The 18324-nt window shown below is 36.4% G+C and overlaps 1 protein-coding gene across 2 annotated transcripts; it reads left to right on the top strand.

Moving 5' to 3' along the window:
- Positions 1-5433: 5433 nt before the first annotated feature.
- On the top strand, positions 5434-18194 carry LOC122076864. 2 transcript variants are annotated; one of them, XM_042642466.1, is made up of 4 exons: positions 5434-6076; positions 7073-7517; positions 7673-7788; positions 17619-18194. In XM_042642466.1, the coding sequence occupies exons 1-4, from the start codon at positions 5779-5781 to the stop codon at positions 18038-18040; spliced, it is 1281 nt and encodes a 426-aa protein (XP_042498400.1). In that variant the 5' UTR covers positions 5434-5778; the 3' UTR covers positions 18041-18194. The 2 variants fall into 2 exon arrangements, with proteins under 2 accessions (XP_042498400.1, XP_042498401.1); XM_042642467.1 differs by having other exon boundaries at positions 5940-6076; positions 7077-7517.
- The last annotated feature ends 130 nt before the right edge of the window (positions 18195-18324 follow it).

Here is an 18324-nt window from a genome sequence, read left to right as displayed (position 1 = left end):
TTTTTCCTCTTAATTGAAAGAAATGAAAGAAAATCAGTCTATACATTACTTGCATATCAGCATATGAACTTATTTATTGGCTAATGATCGACCATGCCTTTGTTTACATATATTTTTTGTTCATGCTTAAATAATCTCACTTTTAACTGCCAGAATGAATTTGTAGACTATTGCAATGAGGTTGAATGGAATCCACTAAAGTGGTAAAGTTCGATCTTATTGCAGTAGAATACAAATCAAAGGTCTTTTTTATTTGAAAAGACATATAAGGATAGTTAATAGCAAAGTTACTAATGTTCACCCAAATGTGACATTATCAAAGAGAAGTCAAAGTTAAAGCAAGTGAAAGTAGAATAGGGATTTCTCAACCTAGAAGATGTTGTCCATCCAAAGATGACAATATTTTTTGAAAGATAAAAGAAGTCTCACAATAATAGTAGAAACTTAAGTGAACCAATATGTTTCAGATCCAAAGGTCAAGAATGTGATTTCGGTTGACACTCTGGTTATGTTTAATGGTTAGAGATGTAACATTGGTTTTGATTTTATTGATGTTACATGCATTAATTATATATTAAATAGATTATTCTTCCTAGAGTTGAACCATTAAACTGAATGTCTTTAAAAATAGCTTGAGAATAAAGAGGTCTACATATGCCTTAAAGACTTAGTTTTTTATACTAAGAAAACTAAATCAATAGTTTGATATTATGCTTTTAAAGCAAAGATTTTTATGCTAAAATGTATTGGACAGTTGATCAATGACAATAGGGTGGATGAGTGTTTCATGGCTATGACCATAGGTTATATATTTATTTAGTATATTATTTTTTTATTCTGATTGGATTAATTCGGATTGGTTAGGTTGGATTAGTATCGATTTTGATCAATCCAATACCAAGTTCTCAAACACTGTCATTGTTCTTTGAAAATCTATTTATGAACATTAATTGATAAAAATATTTTGTTTTCTTTTATTTTTGGGCTTATGTGAACAAGTTTATATGTATTTCATATTTAACGAATTGTGTTCTCCAATAAATGAATTAATTTATGACTGATCGAACCAAGTGGGAGGATAGAATTATGGAGCGTAAGTTGTTTTATTAAGCTATTTTATGTGGTTTGACCAGTGGGAGGATAAATTCAATATACTAGGTTACTGGTGTGAGGATAAATTTAATGTACTATATTGTTTTTCATGCAAAAGAACTATTTTAAGTTTTGTATTCATTTATTATTATCATGAATTGAAAATTTATTTAACTGAAATATATAGTAAATTCATATTCATATCATTTTGTACTTGTATGTTTTATTTGAAACATCCTATGATGGATAAATACGTTAAAATTAAAATGGGTGTGAGCTTTCACACATTTTATGTTGCACAGTAAATTTTTAGGAAGCTATGAAAAGATTGGGAGGAATCCACCAAAGTGGCACATCCTATTCTTTCATAGTTTTTCCAAGCTCAGCAAAGTTGATGATATTTGTTCAAAGGTGATGTCACCCAAGTTAAGAAAATATATGTATGGAAAAGACTGTAACTTAGAGGTTTCTAAACCCATATGTGATAAAAGTAATTGTATTTTCACATAAATTTGAATTTATAAGAGGATCAGTGCATTCTTAGCCCAAATGATAGGAATGTAGTTACGGTTGTAACTCTTGTGTGTTTTATTTGTTAGATGTACATTTATTATGTAGTTTATTTGCTAGATGTACATATTAAATTTTCTAGCCTAGTTATTTGGTGTGTATGTTTCACACCTGAGATTTTTAGGGTTACTTGATCTGGTTTTAGCTCTCAGAGAACCCAAATAAGTGTTGTTGCTTATCAAAGCACAACTGAAGGGAAATAGAAACAACTTTGTTGCCCTATTAAGTTTATAATGATTTTGGAGTAAGTTTTAAATAATTTTGTCTTAAATCTTGTTCTCTAAATTATTTATGTACATTTATGTTTCATTTGTTTGTGTTGTCCCTGATTGTGTAAGAAACACATTAAAGCATACACTTCTATACATATATTCATCTCCAATGTGAAAAACATGATAGGAATGAATGAAACCCATCAAAGTGGTATATTCAGTTCAATTGTGTGTTTTCTAAGATAAAAGTGATATTTGTCCAAAGGTGATGTCACCCAAATTTATCGACAAAGTATTCAAGAGACATGTTTTCTGATAATGGTGTTATTGAGGTTTTTGATATGCTTGGTTGGTGGGAGTTTTATAATCTCATTTAACCAAAGATATCATGGTGGCAAAAGTCAAAGTTTAAAGGCGATGCCTGCTAAGGTTTATTGGTAATGCTTAGCCAAAGTAATTGACGATAAGTCAAGGTAATTGGAGATATTTCGTCTGGATTCGTAATGCATGATAGTATTTAACCAAAACTGTGATTTATGGTTGTATTTAGCCCAAGTCCAAAGAAGTGATGATTTACCACACGCGATTTACCAAAGTTTGTGATTTATGGTGGTATTTAACATAAATCCATGGTTGTGGTGATTAACCATAGGCGATTTGCCGCTTTGGATTGATAGTTTTCTATTGTTTGTAACAGTAGATAGTTATATGTCATATATTGAGGTGTATTTCCTATTATTATTCAATAGTAGAAATTATTGGTTGAATCAAAGTTTGTTGAGTGGTGTTCAGTCTTGGGATTATTTGGTCAGGTGTCAATCGAAAGACATCAGTATCAATGTAGCCTAAGTGAGAGATTGTTAGGATTTTTATGTGGGTTTAACTAATACCGATTGATCCATTGGGCCTAAGCAATTATAGACCTACTTTGATTAGGAAACTCCTAATCCAATCGATTGTGAGAATGAATTAGGGTTTTATGGATTCTATTATAAATAAAAGTTAAAGGTTCATGCAGCCGTCACTTTAACACCTTTATGGTTTTGAAACTATGGATTTCCCCACAAAAATAGTGCATGTGAGAATATTCCAAGAGTGAAAGACTACAGAAGATCTTAACGGTTATGCACACAATAATAAAAGCCTTCTAAGATAAAGGAGAGCATTCTCTCAGCAAGCAATGCAAAGGAACACGCAAATGATATACAACAAAATGGATTATCATATATTAGAGGGCAACAAAGTCATCTCATACAAGAAAGAGATAGATATAGAGGTACTATTGTACCCTACCTTGACGTCACAATTTTTTCTTAAGATAAAACATCATTAGTGGATCTGGCTCTCATGCATCCCTTATTTTTACCAGAATCGCAAGACCAAGGTATCTCACTTCGTAGTTGATGGCGCATGGTCTTTCCTCAACGTCATGTCAATTTTTAATGAAGGCAATGGTGGAGAAGGCACGTGGTATTGCCATTCCAATGGAGGCAAAAGATGTTTACAGCTAATCCCTAACCCCCTTGCGAGATTTTACGGTGAAATCAACTTGGGAGGGAATTAGAAAGTCATATACTGAGGTGTGTTGGGCTAAGTTGATTTGGGTTAAGCAATTTCCTCCTCATCAATCTTTATTTGCATGGAAGTTTCTTCATGGTAAGTTGGGGTGTCCGTCAAGATTGGTCTATGGTTAAGCATTTTCTTCGTCATCAATCCATAGTCAATCTTGTCTTATGCACAACACCAGATGTAGAAGACTGAGCAGCCTCCTTAACTTCGCCATAAACCTCTATACTTTGAAACTACCATAGAAGGGTCCATAGTCATCGTCAAAGACACAATAGATATGAAAATGGAAGTGTCACCATTCGCAACCATATGACAAGCATGCAGACCATCACCTTTATTTGCTGAGTATTAGAATCCAGCTGCAGAGAAACATCACCTGAAGTTCCAAGACAATGGTTGTCCCAAATAATCATCTAAATAGAAAGAAATAGAACCCATAGAGGTCTCAGGCAAGCCTTTAGAAACACTAGGGGTTTTGGTTGATTTTATTGGTTATTCTAGTCTTTTCTAATCCTTTAATGTTTTCTAAAAATCAAAACTACTGATTGGACATGGGTATCAACTATTCACTCTCGGTTGGTTTCGATCGAGTTTAATCGGTCTCTATCAATTTAACGTTTTACATTATTATTGCATTATAGATCTGGCATAGACATGTTTCTATTCAGCCGATCGATTGTTGATTCATAATCAGGTTTAGATGAACCGCTCTATTGTTATTTAATGGTCGGATTCTCATTGGTCTCATTGGAGATGAAAGGAATGGGCAAAAAAAGGTGAAGGCTAGTCTCTGGTGGTGGGGCCAAGCATAATGACTAGTCTTCAATCCTCCAGCAGTTTCAAGAGAAGAATAAGCTCATTGAGGCGCTTGGGAAAGGATGTAATGGATAGTTTAAAATTCGAATCCGATTTATATTTTAAGGGTATCAATATCCGGTCATAGGGTATTTTGATCTGAATTTGAATCATCTAAAAATAATTATCCAATTTAAATATATAATCAACTATAATAAGAGAAAAGTCAGTAATTAATGATTTTGAGGGTTTTTGAAGTTTAGATAAGTTCTAGAGAAGTAATAAAAAAACCAAGACAACTAAAGACATTGATTAAGAGTAAATTGTCTCTGTGGGGATGGGGATGGGGATGGGGATGGGGATGGGGGTGGGGATGAGGAGGGAGGAGAAGAACGTCCAAGTTACACAAGTCATGGATGTAAACGGGTAGTAGAAATCCCAAATTCATAAGTCATGGATGTAAATGGGTAGTCGAAATTCCAAATTCGATATGCATACTTAGAGGTATTCATATCTAGATAGGAAATATCTAGATCCAATCACATCCAATCTGTTTATATTCCTACTCTCAAGGGAGGAGTAGAAGATGGGTCCCTCATCAAATCATTAAGACATGAATTCTTAGTGTCAAAATCAAATCAAAACCGATCAAGCCAGTTACATCAAAATCGTGAAACTATTTAATAAATGGTTTTCTATTTTGATTTAAAAATTTGATTGTTTAATAAACGGTTCCATTTTGATTTTAACCATTTAAACATGTAAGTTTTAATTTATATATTAAATAAATAAAATCCTCCCAAATCTTGGACTTTCTCCGGTCTCCAATTACATTGCTGAAACTATTTATTTTTATTTTTTTAATAATGATTAAAAATTCAAACAGATAGAATAAATTAATATTAAATAACAAGTCATGCCTTTTTAATTATATGAAAGTCTGTTTATATTTACATAATTTCTTATGATTTATTTTTATTAGAGGAAGTTTTTGGGTACAACATTTTCTATAAAACCATCTCGAAATCATATAACCGTTTAATAAGTGATTCGATTTTTCAAAATCCGAAACTGTAAACCGAATCAAACCGTTCCATGTAACCGAAATGGTACCGTTAAAATTGATTAAACAACCTTAGGAGTTAGGACCATTTTCTATAAAACCATCTCGAAATAAAACCCAAACTTTAGACCAGGGATTCTTTTCTAGTAGTTTTTTGTGTTTCCTTTCAAATCATCCAGTTTTAATGTTTCGGAAATCAAACCGATCAAAGCAGTGAAGTTTGAAGTCCTCTTCATTTACTTCCTCATTTCCTCTCAATTCCTTATAACTGCGGCAAAAGCTAAACCAGAGATCTTATTCTCATAGATTCATGGAAGGTTGAGAAGACTTGAGAAACCGCCTCGCCCTCTGTAGTCTGCAAGCTTCACTGTAAAAGTATAAGAAAGGGCCCAGTCCCCTTCTGTTTCTCTTGGCAATTGCTGAACACTTTACTGGTTCAATTTTGCTTGTTTGAGAGAGAGAGAGAGAGAGAGAGAGATGCTCGAGAGAGTGCTATCTATGCGGAGAGGAGCTCAAATTAGCGAGGAAGGAGACGATGATGAAGAGCCCAAGACCAGAAAGAACATCTCGTTTGCCGTGAGAGTGACGAAGCTGATGAGCAAGATTGAGTTCTTTTGGCCACTTGTTATTATCTTCGTCATACTTTTCTTGGTTTCTATCGTAATGCATTCTCGTCACTTTGTCTGTGTCTCTTCTAATGAACCCTATTCTCGGATGAACCTCTTCGGCATTGATTTGATTGATTCCGACTTCGGATATCTCGGCGTGCCCTGGTGTAAGTACTTCGCCCTCTGATCTGTTTTTATTATCGACGCCCATCTTAGCTACATTGTTCTTTTAAAGCATTGGGACGCTTATGCTTTACATTAGATTGTTCTAAATGTTTTTTCTTTTGTTGTTCTAGGTCTCCATTTTAGGGTTTCTTTGTAGCCAGATCAGAGTGTGTATCCGTATTTTTTGGCTCTCTCTCTCTCTCTCTCTCAACCCCAAATCAACTGTCATTTTGAGATATATCTGTCACACCGCTCCGCCGCTGGGGGTGGGGTGGGGTGTGGAGATTGTTACTGAACTTCATATTACTTGCACGAAGCGGGATATCCATTTTTACTCTCTTCTGCTTTCCTTCTAAGAATTAAGGCTGATTCGTAGAGGTCGAATAGGTAAAGTAGTGTTTTCCCCTCATTTTGTTAACTAATTTGATCAATCTCGGAAACATTTCGGGATTTCCTGTCTGTGATTGGGGGATGGTATACAACTCTCCACTACCACCCACCCCACCAAAAAAAAAAAAAAAGAAAGAGGAACAGTTGAAATTTCTGCTTTTTTCTCATGGTTGAGTTTTTGGTTTTATGGCATCAGCTCTTCTTCTGTTTGTTTTCTTTTTCTTTTTGACTCCTTTAACTTCTGTTTCTGCACACACTTTCTATCTCCTTCCGTTGGAAGCTCTCTCAGACACCTGGGTCTTGATTTTCTTTCCATTGATTTTTATTTATTTATTTTACCTTCACAAGTAGCTTAATTTTTGTTTCAGAAACCGCAAAAGTACCTTTTCCTATTGGATTTTCATTTGGGTGAATTTATTATTTCTCTTCCTTACATCGTCTTCTTTTAGGCTTTGCTTGTGTGGTTTTTTGTGGAGGGTTTTATATTGTTTGAAGTTGATTTTTGAATTCTACTCAAGTTGAATCAAATCAAAGATGTGAGTTTTTAGTACTCAAATCATTGAGTTCTTACACACTTGTGCCTGTTTTATTCATATCATTGGCAAAAGGCAGATCGAAACATGGGCGAACGGTAGAATGGACATCGAAGGATTTGCTTAAGGGCTTGGAAGAGTTCATACCAATTTATGAAACTAGACCAATCAAAAACAACATGTATGGAATGGGTTTCGACCACAGTTTTGGTCTTTGGTTCATCACTCGATGGTTGAAACCAGATCTGATGATTGAGAGTGGTGCTTTCAAGGGGCATTCCACTTGGGTTCTTCGACAAGCAATGCCAGACAGACCAATTGTGTCGCTGACGCCTCGGCACCCAGAGAAGTACCTGAAAAAAGGACCTGCCTATGTTGACGGGAACTGCACTTACTTTGCTGGAAAGGACTTTGTAGATTTTGGAAGTGTTGACTGGGGAAGTGTGATGAAGAAACATGGGATTACTGATGTCAACCGGGTTCTCATCTTCTTTGATGATCATCAAAATGAGCTAAAAAGGTGCATATTGTTTTGGAAACTAAATCCTTCTCGTCTTCATGGTTGATTCCCATGCACATATTTATAGTAGTCCAAGCATTTCTACCAAGTATACCTTGCATTTTGGTCTGTCAGAAATTGTAACAGTTAAACTTTCTTTCTACATTAACTTGTAGACTTAAGCAAGCATTGAAAGCTGGGTTCCGACATCTAATCTTTGAGGACAACTATGATACGGGGACCGGTGATCATTATTCTTTGAGGCAGATCTGTGATCAGTTCTATATAAGAGGTGCATGTTCGCATCTTTTTTCTATGTAGTTAGTAAAATGCACTTTAATTGCAAATTTTAACTTTTAACTGCATGACCTTAATATATTGTAAGTTCATATGGCGAGAATGAGATTGTAAAATGATATAGGATTAGAAGCTTGATTTTAATCATTGGTTATTATTAATGCTATTTGTTAGTGTTAAGAGGGTCTCGGTTGGAGGTCCATGGGTGTCCATGGACCTCTATACTGTGAGATTTTATTGTCTAAGTAGTATAATTGTTATTTCCTTCTTTCCTAATTGTTACTAGACTAGGTTTTAGTTTCCTTTTATGTTTAGACTTTAGAGTTATATTTTGACAATGTAATTGTTCAGCCATTATGTAAATACATTGGCTGGGGTGATATTAATTTATCTTCTATCGCATAGCTTCCTTTCTCTCTAGCTCGCTCTCTCTGTTTTCCATATTCTTCCTCTCTTCTCTTGTCCTGGTCTTGATGTGTTTAAGTTCAGATCTGATTACACTATCTATTTCAATATCTGATGGAGTAGAGCTTCAGTGGATTGGCTCAAACCCGTTTGGGAATCCAAACGAAGATGATTTGGGTCCAATTTCAGTCTTTGGTCTACTAGTATATTTTAGGATTTTATTTATTTTTATTTTGGGATTACATGTAATCTTTTATTTTATTTGGGCTGGTTAAGTAGGAGATAGTTACGTATGATAAAGTTTCCTAATTCTTTTGAGTTTCCAAACTTGAATAGGTTTGTTTTCCAGTTGGGTTTCATTTTATTTATATGCATGTACCTATTGGGTTGTAGATTTGAAGAATGAATTCTGTTTTTTGCTTTAGTTGAAGCCAGAAGCCTGTGTGCCTAGGGCTGCTTGGCTGTCGTCCCTTTTCATTTCCTCCTTTCTTCCCTGTGATATGTTTCCTTTTCTTCTTCTTATATCTTCTACCCCTTTTCTGTTCTGGTGGTAACAGCAGCTCACAAAGGCTGGTGTTGGTCTCTCTCTCTCTCTCTCTTCCCATCTTGTTCCCCTTTTCTGTTCCTTCTTTTTTTCTCTATTATCCTTTCTTCTTCATTGCATTTCTATGTATTCTGCTCCTGTTCATCTCTTCCCTGCTGTTGGTGTTAACCTTGGTTGGGGAGAAGTTGATTCATCTTCCTGGTTACAAACCCTATCAACTTGAGACTTTGAGTACTAGTTCACCACCAAAGGGTAATTTATATCCTAGAGCCTTATTCACCTGGAAAAAAAAAATCCAAGAGCCCTATTCCAAACCTTCCCCTTTGCTGTGAGGCTTATACCTACAATCATGTCTAGACCTGCAGGCTGTAGGTACCACTAGGCTCAGTTTGCAGCAAGTTTAATAAGCTAGTGTGTGTTCTCTTTGATCTGCTGCTGTTCGTTCTTCCAAGGGATAGGAGTTAACAACCTGCTCCTGAAATCTCAAAGTAAGCAGAGCTCAATCAAGTTAGTTCTTCCCTAGAGATCAAATTTGGTAGCTGCCCTGGTTTACATCTCAAGGTTGAAGATGACTCCCCCCTTTGATTTGTTGACTTCTTGTTTTATTCCTCAATTTCCACAACTACCCCTCCCTCCTTCATTCTAGTCTATTCTTTACTTTGTCTTTGTTCTAAATCTGTCCTTAAACATAAATCCTACTTCCCTTTGTGTCCTCTCTTCTTTTACCAACCAAGTAAACTCTTGAAGAATCTGGTTAGTTACTAATTTCCATCCCCCCTTTACAACTTCAATTTATTTGCAGTTTTGCCATTATCTTCCAACCTCTGGTTAGTGTACACTTGGGTGGACCCATAGTGAGCTCAAACAGGGTTTCTGAACCCCGAGATCTCATTGTTTTGGTATTAAAGCTGAACCTAAAGCAACATCATAGAGGTTAACAACTCACTTGATTATCGATGAAATCCATACATTCCAAGAAAGTCTGCAAACTGGACTTCGTGGTCTCCAACAGGGATTCTTGATCTCAAGACAAGTTATTGAAAGATTTTTGATAATACTAACAACTTCTGTGTTTAAATTTTGGAGCATGATGGAAACTTCAGTGGACAGATCGAAGTGGCAGAAAAGGTGGACTACGAAAGTGATGATCAAGATAAAGTAAATGGTCCAATCAAGATTGAAGCTGAGGAATTGATCAACACTCCGATTGCAGATGTCCAATTGGAGAGATATCATTTAATAATCTTCAGGAGATCGTGATGATTGATCGTGTGATATGGCTGAATTATCATCCCATCAAAGCCCGATAATTGTGGATGTTAATTGAGTGGTACTAATTCTCCCATTTAACAAAACTCGAGGGCAAGTTTTTCTCAACGCCGGGGGAATTGATGCAATATCACTTTCACGGATCCACCTGAACTCTTTTGGGAATCTAGATGGAGATGAACTGGGTCCAATTTGAGTCTTTGGTCTAGTAGGATATGTTAGGATTATATTTATTTCTATTTTTATATTAGCGTGTAATATTTTATTTTATTTGGATAGGTTAAGTAGGAGATAGCTACATAGGATTTGTTTTCCTAATTGTTTTGAGTTTCCAAACTAAAATAGGTTTCTTCTTATTTATATGCATGTACCCTGCTATTGGGGTTTAGATTTGAAGAATGAATTGAATTTTTTTAGTTGAAGCCAATGTGGTCTAGGGCTGCTTGGTTGTCGGCTCTTTTCTTCCCCCCCCACCCCCCCTTCTCTTTCCTGTGATCTGTTTCCCCTTTCTTCTACCCCTTTTCTTTTCTGGCAGTAAATGCAGTGCACAAAGGCTGGTGTTGGTCTCTCTCTTCCTATCTTGCTTTCCTGTTCCTTCTTTTCTTCTGGCGGTAAATGCAGTGCACAAAGCTAGTGTGTGATCTAATTGATCTGCTGCTGGTCGTTCTTACGAGGGATAGGAGTTAACAACCTGCTCTTGAAATCTCAAAGTAAAAAATAAATAAATAAATCAAGTGAGATCTTCCCTTGAAATCTGGTTTTCACCTAGGCTTATGTCTCAAGGTTGAAGATGATTCTTTTGTCTCCACCTTCTTTGATTTGTTAACTACTTATTTTATTCCTCTATATTCACAGTGCGCGTGCCTGTAGCGCAACGGTTAAGTTGTTGCAACATTGTTGGTCACAGGTTCAAAACTTGGAAACATCCTCTCCTATGAAGCAGGGGGTAAGGCTGCGTACACTTGCCCATCCCAGACCCTGCAGTAGCGAGTCTCGTACACTGGTTGCTCTATAATTTTCACAACTACCCCTCCCTACTTTATTTCTAGTCTATCTTTTATTTTGTCTTTTTTCCTAATCTATTCCTTCAAAAAATAAATCCTAATTCCCTTTGTGTCCGCTCTCCTTTTACCTACCAAGTAAACCCTTGAAGAAACTGTTAATTACCAGATTGCTACTACCCCTTTGCAGCTTCACTTTATTTACAGTTTTTCCATTATCTTTCGACCTTTGGTTAGTGCACACTTGGTAGGCCCATTGCGAACCGAACTAGGGTTTCCGAACCCCAGGATTGTTTTAATTAAGAAACCTATTCTAGTTTGGAAACTCAAAACAATTAGGAAACTATTCCTACGCAGCTCTCTCCTACTTAACCTAACCAAAGAAAATAAAAGATTACATGTTAACCACAAAATAGAAATAAATAAAATCCTAAAATACCCTACTAGACCAAAGACTCAAATTGGACCTAAGACTCAAAGTAGACCTGGTTCATCGCTGTTTGGATTCTCAAATGGGTTCAGGCCAATCTATGGAAGTGCCTACTGCATCAATATCTATTTATACCATTAAGGGAACCCAACTACCCAAATTTAGGGAAAAGCTGAACCTGTAATTTACAAATTCTGTTAAATTATCCCTTACACTAAGAATAGAGAAAAATTAAAATGGTATATTAGAAACACAATTGGCATGAGATAACTACCCAAAGCTAAGAAACTGTTCTAATCCCCCAAAACACCCCACCCCCCCCCCAAAAAAAAAAAAAAAAAAAAAAAGGAACTAGCATCACACATATCTTTCCAGTTTTCTATTACCCTTTACTCCCAATCTATATCCGAATTCCTCGTTAATTCTTTGAACTTTTTTCCCATCTATCACCTACCACATGCATGTGCATCACATGTGCCTTCTTTATAGTTTTTTAATTAAAATACTGTATTCTTGTAGCAATTCAATTAGTTACTAAATGAAGTTAAATGCTATGATGGTTGTTGCCATTCCTATCATTTATGGGAAAATGCTGCACATACTAGCAGATTCCTAGGATCATAGTTGTCACGGCGCCAAGGCAAACCAAGGCGGTGGAGGGTTGTCTAAGCGCTTAGGCGAGAAGGTTCCCGCCTTAAGGCGAACAAGTGTTATTTTTTATTTTCCTTATTTTTTAACATTATTTAGTAAGCTATATATACCTTGTATCATAAAAAATCAAGATTAAGCAACATCAAGTCATTAAAAATCAACATTTAGCCATATTAAATCATAAAAAATGAACATTAAGTCATATGAAGTTATAAAAAATCAAAATTTAGAGAAATGCTCTTGTTCTATAATAAGTTTGACTAGTAAAATGATATTATTTTTACATGAGACTTTTTGTATTAGTTATAATATAAAACCAACTTTCCAACAAGTCTAAGATTACTTAAATCTGAGTTGTAATGATAAAGTTATGCTCCAGTCAAACTTATTTTTAAGTGCGCGAATGCTGTTAAAATTGCCTGAATGAAAATAATTTTATGGATATCAAAACAAAAAATTATTTTACCGAACTTTTGGTTTTTAGCAATGTTTTAACATGATAGAATTTATAAAATTTTCATAATTGAGAAAAACCCTAGCATTTAAAAGTTGAAAATCGCCCCTATAACCAAAATCAAATTTTTGTTCACTGGGGGGTTGATTTTTTATCCTTTTGGAATTTGATTTTTAAACTATTTTTATTGGATTCAAATATGGGAGATTTGCTTATTTATGAATAATAATTTCTTAAGTAAATGAAAACATTTACTTAAATGTTATTTGCTATAAATAAGTGCCAAAACACAAAGCGGCATGCAGTGCAACAAGGCAACTGTCGCCTAGGCCCCAGGCAAACCGCCTGGACGCCTAGGCGACACCTTGACAACAATGCCTAGGATTAAAGCATGCTAGCATCTATTGGCCATTAGATGAAAGAGAAAGGATCTCATCTGTTTGTTACTATTGTCTGACATAAGCTACCCTACACTGCCACTCCGCAGTCCTCCTTCCACCTTGCCCCTAGTTCTCTCTCTCCCCCGTCCGCCTCTACACTTGCCTTGCACCTGCCTGCGTATTTATATTAGAGAAGAAGAGACATATCTGAGAGTAGGAACTCCGGTCAAGTTAGTAAACAGAGAAAGGAGGAAATCTTGAAAATTTTTCCCTTTAAAGACATTTGGGAAGTTTCAAGTACGTTTTAGTTAATCCAAATGATACTATTGGGCAATGGACTTAGGAAAAAAATATATCTTTTGATTTGATTTTCTTTTGTTTTAGAAACAATTTCTTTTTAAATTAGTTAGCTTCCAGTTTTAGAGGAGTTTCCTTTCAAGAAGTTTCCATTAATTGTTTTGATTTTTCCTTTAAGTAATCATGTAAGACAATAAGAAATTTCAGTTTTAGTTTTTGAAGATTTTGAACAAGTTGAAAGACTTTTGGGTGAGAACCATGGCTGCCGTGGGTGTTCTTCTCTTTCCCCTTCCCTGACTTTCTTCTTTTCTTCTTCTTTTCTTCATCTTTTCTCCTTTCTTCTTCCTCTATTTTCGCCTTCCTACCCTTTATTCCCTGTTCACGACTGGCTTTGTTCCTCTTCTCTGCTAGAGTGATTTCAGAAAACAAAAGCGGGTTTGTGGAACTCCTCCGACAGAGTTCTATATGCCTTCTGGTTCTGGCCGAAGGTAAAGCTTCTGTCTGCGATCCATACCCTTGTCCATTACTCTCCAAAAAACCCAGTAATCACACGATTTGAAGTTTGGAAAAATTGATTGTTGCTTGGCTGAATATGGACTGCCGTGACCTCCATCTCTCTCTTTTCTGGTCTGTCTCTTTATTTCATCTTCTTCATTTTTTTCCTCTGTTCTTCTTTTCTTTCTTTTCATTCTTCTTCTTGCTGGTTCTCTCTCCCAGCCCCTGTTCTGGGCAGCAGTTGCAGCACCTTAGAGATCGATAGATCTCCTTCACCTCATCTTCTTTCTTCACCAACTTTTGGGGGTTAGTTCACCATTGAAGGGCGACCCTAACCCTTGAATCTCAGGCCTGAAAGTGACTCCAGCTGTGAGAAACAACAACCTGCAACTCAGGTTACCTAAAACTACCACCCAGATCTGATTGCATTGGGTACTACTCTTCTTTGTTTGCTGTTTCGAAGTATCTTCCTGTTGGAACCAAGAGACCATAGGGTATCTAAGCTTTGCCCAAGATTTGGGGCTGAATCGATGACCCTGGAAGGAGCTCTCACCATCGCCAGTTTTCCCCTCTTGTCGCTGGTTCTGAAATCTATCGTGAGTGCTGAAGGTTGAAGAAGCTGATTCTTTAAATTTACAAGTAAGGACAATTACTTATATTTACAAGAAAGTCCCCCTATGCTGAAAATTGTGTTCTACTATTTCCTCCCTTTAGCAAATTATAGAATACCCCCCTCTTCTAGTTTCCTATCTCAGTTGTCCCTGTGTATAATATCAGTAATGCACATGGTTGATTCTGAATTTACAATATTGCCTCTCAATCATTAAATTGAGATGTTTAGTCATCCTTGTGGGCACTAAGCGATCCGATTCCGATTTTTGGAACCTAGATCCGCATCACCAAATCATGCCTTAGGGTTCATTGGCCAAAACTGATACAGATTCCTAAATCCATGCTTGATATGTCCCCTTTTTCGATGGGATCATTCATCGGCCAAACAGTTAACAATTTGGTGTGATCTGCACTTTGAAAGGCTGTTGGCCAAAGAGTTCACAAAATGTCAATTATGGGTCGGTACTTGGTAAAAAGGCGAGATCTGCTCAAAGAAAACCTTCCACAATTCTCCAGCAGGACCTTACATCATGTGATGACCACAATTCTCCAGCAGGACCTTACATCATGTGATGACCACAGTTCTCCAGCAGGACCTTACATCATGTGATGATCATATAAAGCAATACATTGCCATCAAAGCTTTCATCTCTCAAAAAACTAAAATCTGACTAGAGCAGTTGTGTCCTCGACAACGAAAGAAATCTTGAATCTCGCAGCAGGTGAACGTCAATAATCCAGTCCGTTCATTTTAATCCACATAAAATCCCTAAGAAATCTTGAATCTCACAGCCGACGAACGTCAGTAATCCAGTCCGTTAGGAAAGTGGCGTCATGCAGGGGGGTCGAGGAAAAGAGGCTCTAGGAGGGGCTGATCAGGGGAGGAGAAACAAGGAGAGAGAGAGGGCCATTGAAAAAAAAAATTAGATGTCTCAGAAGTCAAGACTCAGGTTGAGCAACCTCACAGTCACAGGTCGGTTGCAGGGGAGCGGGGAGATAGAAAGAGGGAAGAGAAAGTGTGTAGCAGCAGTGGAATGAGGTTTGGATCTTTTCCTTTGATCCAACAGTTTGATTTATGTTGACAAAATCCTACGGCTAAAATCATGCTAGCATCTAAGATTCCAAGGCAACCCACTAGTTTACCTATTGCTCTCCCATCATTTATATATATATATATATATATATATTTTACCTCAAAATATAAACTCAAGTTTTTAAATACCTCAATGCCTGGTGGCAGCGTCAACTACTTATTACATGTTCCAAAATATAGTCTAAGAGGAATTAAATGAAACCAATTTAAAATGTATCATCCAACACCATATTTAATATCTCATAATCATAAAATTAAATGTCTCTGTCTTTAAAATAAAACAAAAACTATCATGCATCTTCTTCAACTTCCTGTTGCTCCTAACCTCCAGTGCAGTCCACACACTCACATATTCCATCATCTGTGTCTTGGTTTCTTGTATATAATTACCAGATCTTTAGCCCTCTTCCGTAGAGTGTACAGTCCCTAAATATGCTCACCTTTGTTGCGATTAGCTCATCTTCTCAATGGCAGCCAGATGGGCTCTTTGATTACAAACTTGATCAGCTCCCTACAGGTATGGCCCTCCTTGAATCTCTTCCTTTCTTCTCCTCTTCTTCTTCCTTCTTTCTCCTCTCTCTCTCTCTCTCTCTCTCTCTTTTCTCCTTCTCTCACACTAGAGCTGGGAAGAGGTCTCCAAGACTCCAACCCTCCCATCATTTATATTCTATTTGTTTGTTCCTAATAAAATATCGTAAATGATTTTAGTCCGTATAATAGATGTGTCTATACTTTATTACTAGATCTATTTAGTATGTGTGTTGTCCTTATGTCTATTCCAAGTTATCCACTTATGTCTATTTAGATGTTAAAAAGGCCCCATTTAAGGGTAAATTCTCCCTGGAGTATAGCAATTATACAAAATAGGACTGCTTAGTGATAAGCTTACAAGAAAATCAAATATTTTGTCTTGAACTGTAAGTATTAGGTGAGGCCTAAAAATCTTGTTTTAATTACCCTGTAAACAGAATTTTGTTCATTGGAATATTTGAATATCAAAATAGCAAAACTTCTAGGAATTCGTCTTGCTTGTTATAAATAGCAGAAAAAAATGAAGTCACCTGTGGCTTGCAATATCTCCAATTGTCAATTTCTTAGCCTGCATCATTGCCTTAGCGAATGTGAAAGTTGTTGCTCTGCATATCCATGGAATGGTATTGAGAACCTAGCGAGTTCTATTACTTGATGCTTGACAAGACAAGGAGTTCCCATGGAGATGTTGTACTGGTTGACTTTTGGCAAATTTTTATCTCACAGGAGCATGAAACTCTTAACTAGTTCACCACGTTTTTGTCCATCATCTACCAAGAGGATCTAAAGGCTTTCACTTTTATGTTTTGAGGTGGTTTGCCTATTTATAGTTGTTTGTCTAAGAATGTAAATCTTCCAATCTCTTAATTTGGAATTGAAGATCTCTGTGCATAATTTCCATGGAATATGCAGTCTCTTAAGATATCTTACAATTTTGACGTTAGGACCTTTATAATCCAGACAACCAAAACTGGATCTAATAAATCCAATTTCCTAGCCAAAACATTGAACTGAGTGTTAGTGATGTGGAGTGTTAATGATATTGTTGTCCAACTTCAAAGGTTTCTGACCATGTTAACCCGATTCTCTTAACTGGGTTTTATATTGTCTTCAACAAATAAATTCAGAGAATTTTTGTATGGGATACTTATAATGCAGAGTCATCTATGTAAACATTTGTTGCAAGATCATCCTGGATAATGAATGAGGGATTTGATTGGGAAACCATGGCTATGCCCTCAATGTATGTTGAATGATTTCTTCTGGATCTAGCCATGTATCCTGGATAATTGAATTTTCCATTGTAAATTTCTTTTGAATACTTACAGTGCAGAGTCATCCATGATAGTGCAGAGCCATCTATCTTAACTTTTGTTGGGATCATCATGGGAATGAATGAGGGATTTAATTTTAGAACAATGGGTATTTCCTCCCAGAATATGTTTGAATTGAATTCTTGTGGATCTTTTGCCATGGTTGTGGTCTGAAGTCATATTTACTTGTCTATACAAATATGATTTTGAAGCTTGTCATTTTGGGTATCGTTTCTCTATAATGAATTTCCTAGGATTTTTGGTGGGATGGGGGATTGTAATTTTTTTCCAATTCTCGAGGTATAATGAAAGATTGAGAGGCTATTTTAAAATTGCTAATACTTTTTCAGGAGGTGGCCATAGCTGCTTTAGAGATGGTGATGAAGCCAGGATAAGGATGAAACAGAAATTGTTCTGGGAGAAGGCAGTGGACATAGAAGAACTGTGCGGGCCAGAGGAAGCATGGTGGGGTATTAGAGGGGAGATGCGGGATGATTTCAACCACAGCAACAAGGCAATTTCCTATGCTGAACATTTTAAAAACAGCAGGTTTGTGGAATCAGTAGTAGATATCTATTGGGAGCTTCCTCCTGTGGCTGGTCCTTCCCTTACTCATCAAACAAGATATGATCCTGCCCGCACATCTAGTCCTATTGTTGAAGATGGTAGGTTTGGCTTATTTCAGAGGCTCGGTTTAACTAGGCTTGAGAAATCTGTATTCAATGGGTACACTCAGATGGTATATCTTGAAATATCTGAACCAGGGTCTTAGATCTGCTAAGAATATAGATTGGAAATGCTTCATTAGTTGCTTTGTTAATGGAAGCAAGCTTTACTGTGCATGATTTCCATGCCTTATACATGCAGAGTTTAGACATTGTACAAAAATTCTTAATTTTTTTCAATGGATTCAGATTTTCATTTTCTGTTAGAATTGTACCGACATTTGATCCACAAAACCTCTGCAAAGAATGTAGATAGGCCAACATCTGTTTGAAGTTCAAGCACTCAGTGATTCAACATGCCTATTTCTGAATAGAAAATCTGGGTTGCTAA

Source organism: Macadamia integrifolia, chromosome 4, assembly GCF_013358625.1.
Source record: "Macadamia integrifolia cultivar HAES 741 chromosome 4, SCU_Mint_v3, whole genome shotgun sequence".
Lineage (NCBI taxonomy): Eukaryota > Viridiplantae > Streptophyta > Magnoliopsida > Proteales > Proteaceae > Macadamia > Macadamia integrifolia.
The sequence above is the reverse complement of the archived record's forward strand: the minus strand, read 5'-3'. Positions and strand labels throughout refer to the sequence as shown.

What these genes read in the sequence shown, in the direction of transcription:
- LOC122076864 (XM_042642466.1), top strand. Translation starts at nt 5,779, where the DNA reads ATGCTCGAGAGAGTGCTATCTATGCGGAGAGGAGCTCAAATTAGCGAG. An exon ending in CATCAAAATGAGCTAAAAAG is followed by an intron (nt 7,518 to 7,672) that starts GTGCATATTGTT and finishes ATTAACTTGTAG; the next exon opens with ACTTAAGCAAGCATTGAAAG. An exon ending in TGATCAGTTCTATATAAGAG is followed by an intron (nt 7,789 to 17,618) that starts GTGCATGTTCGC and finishes ATACTTTTTCAG; the next exon opens with GAGGTGGCCATAGCTGCTTT.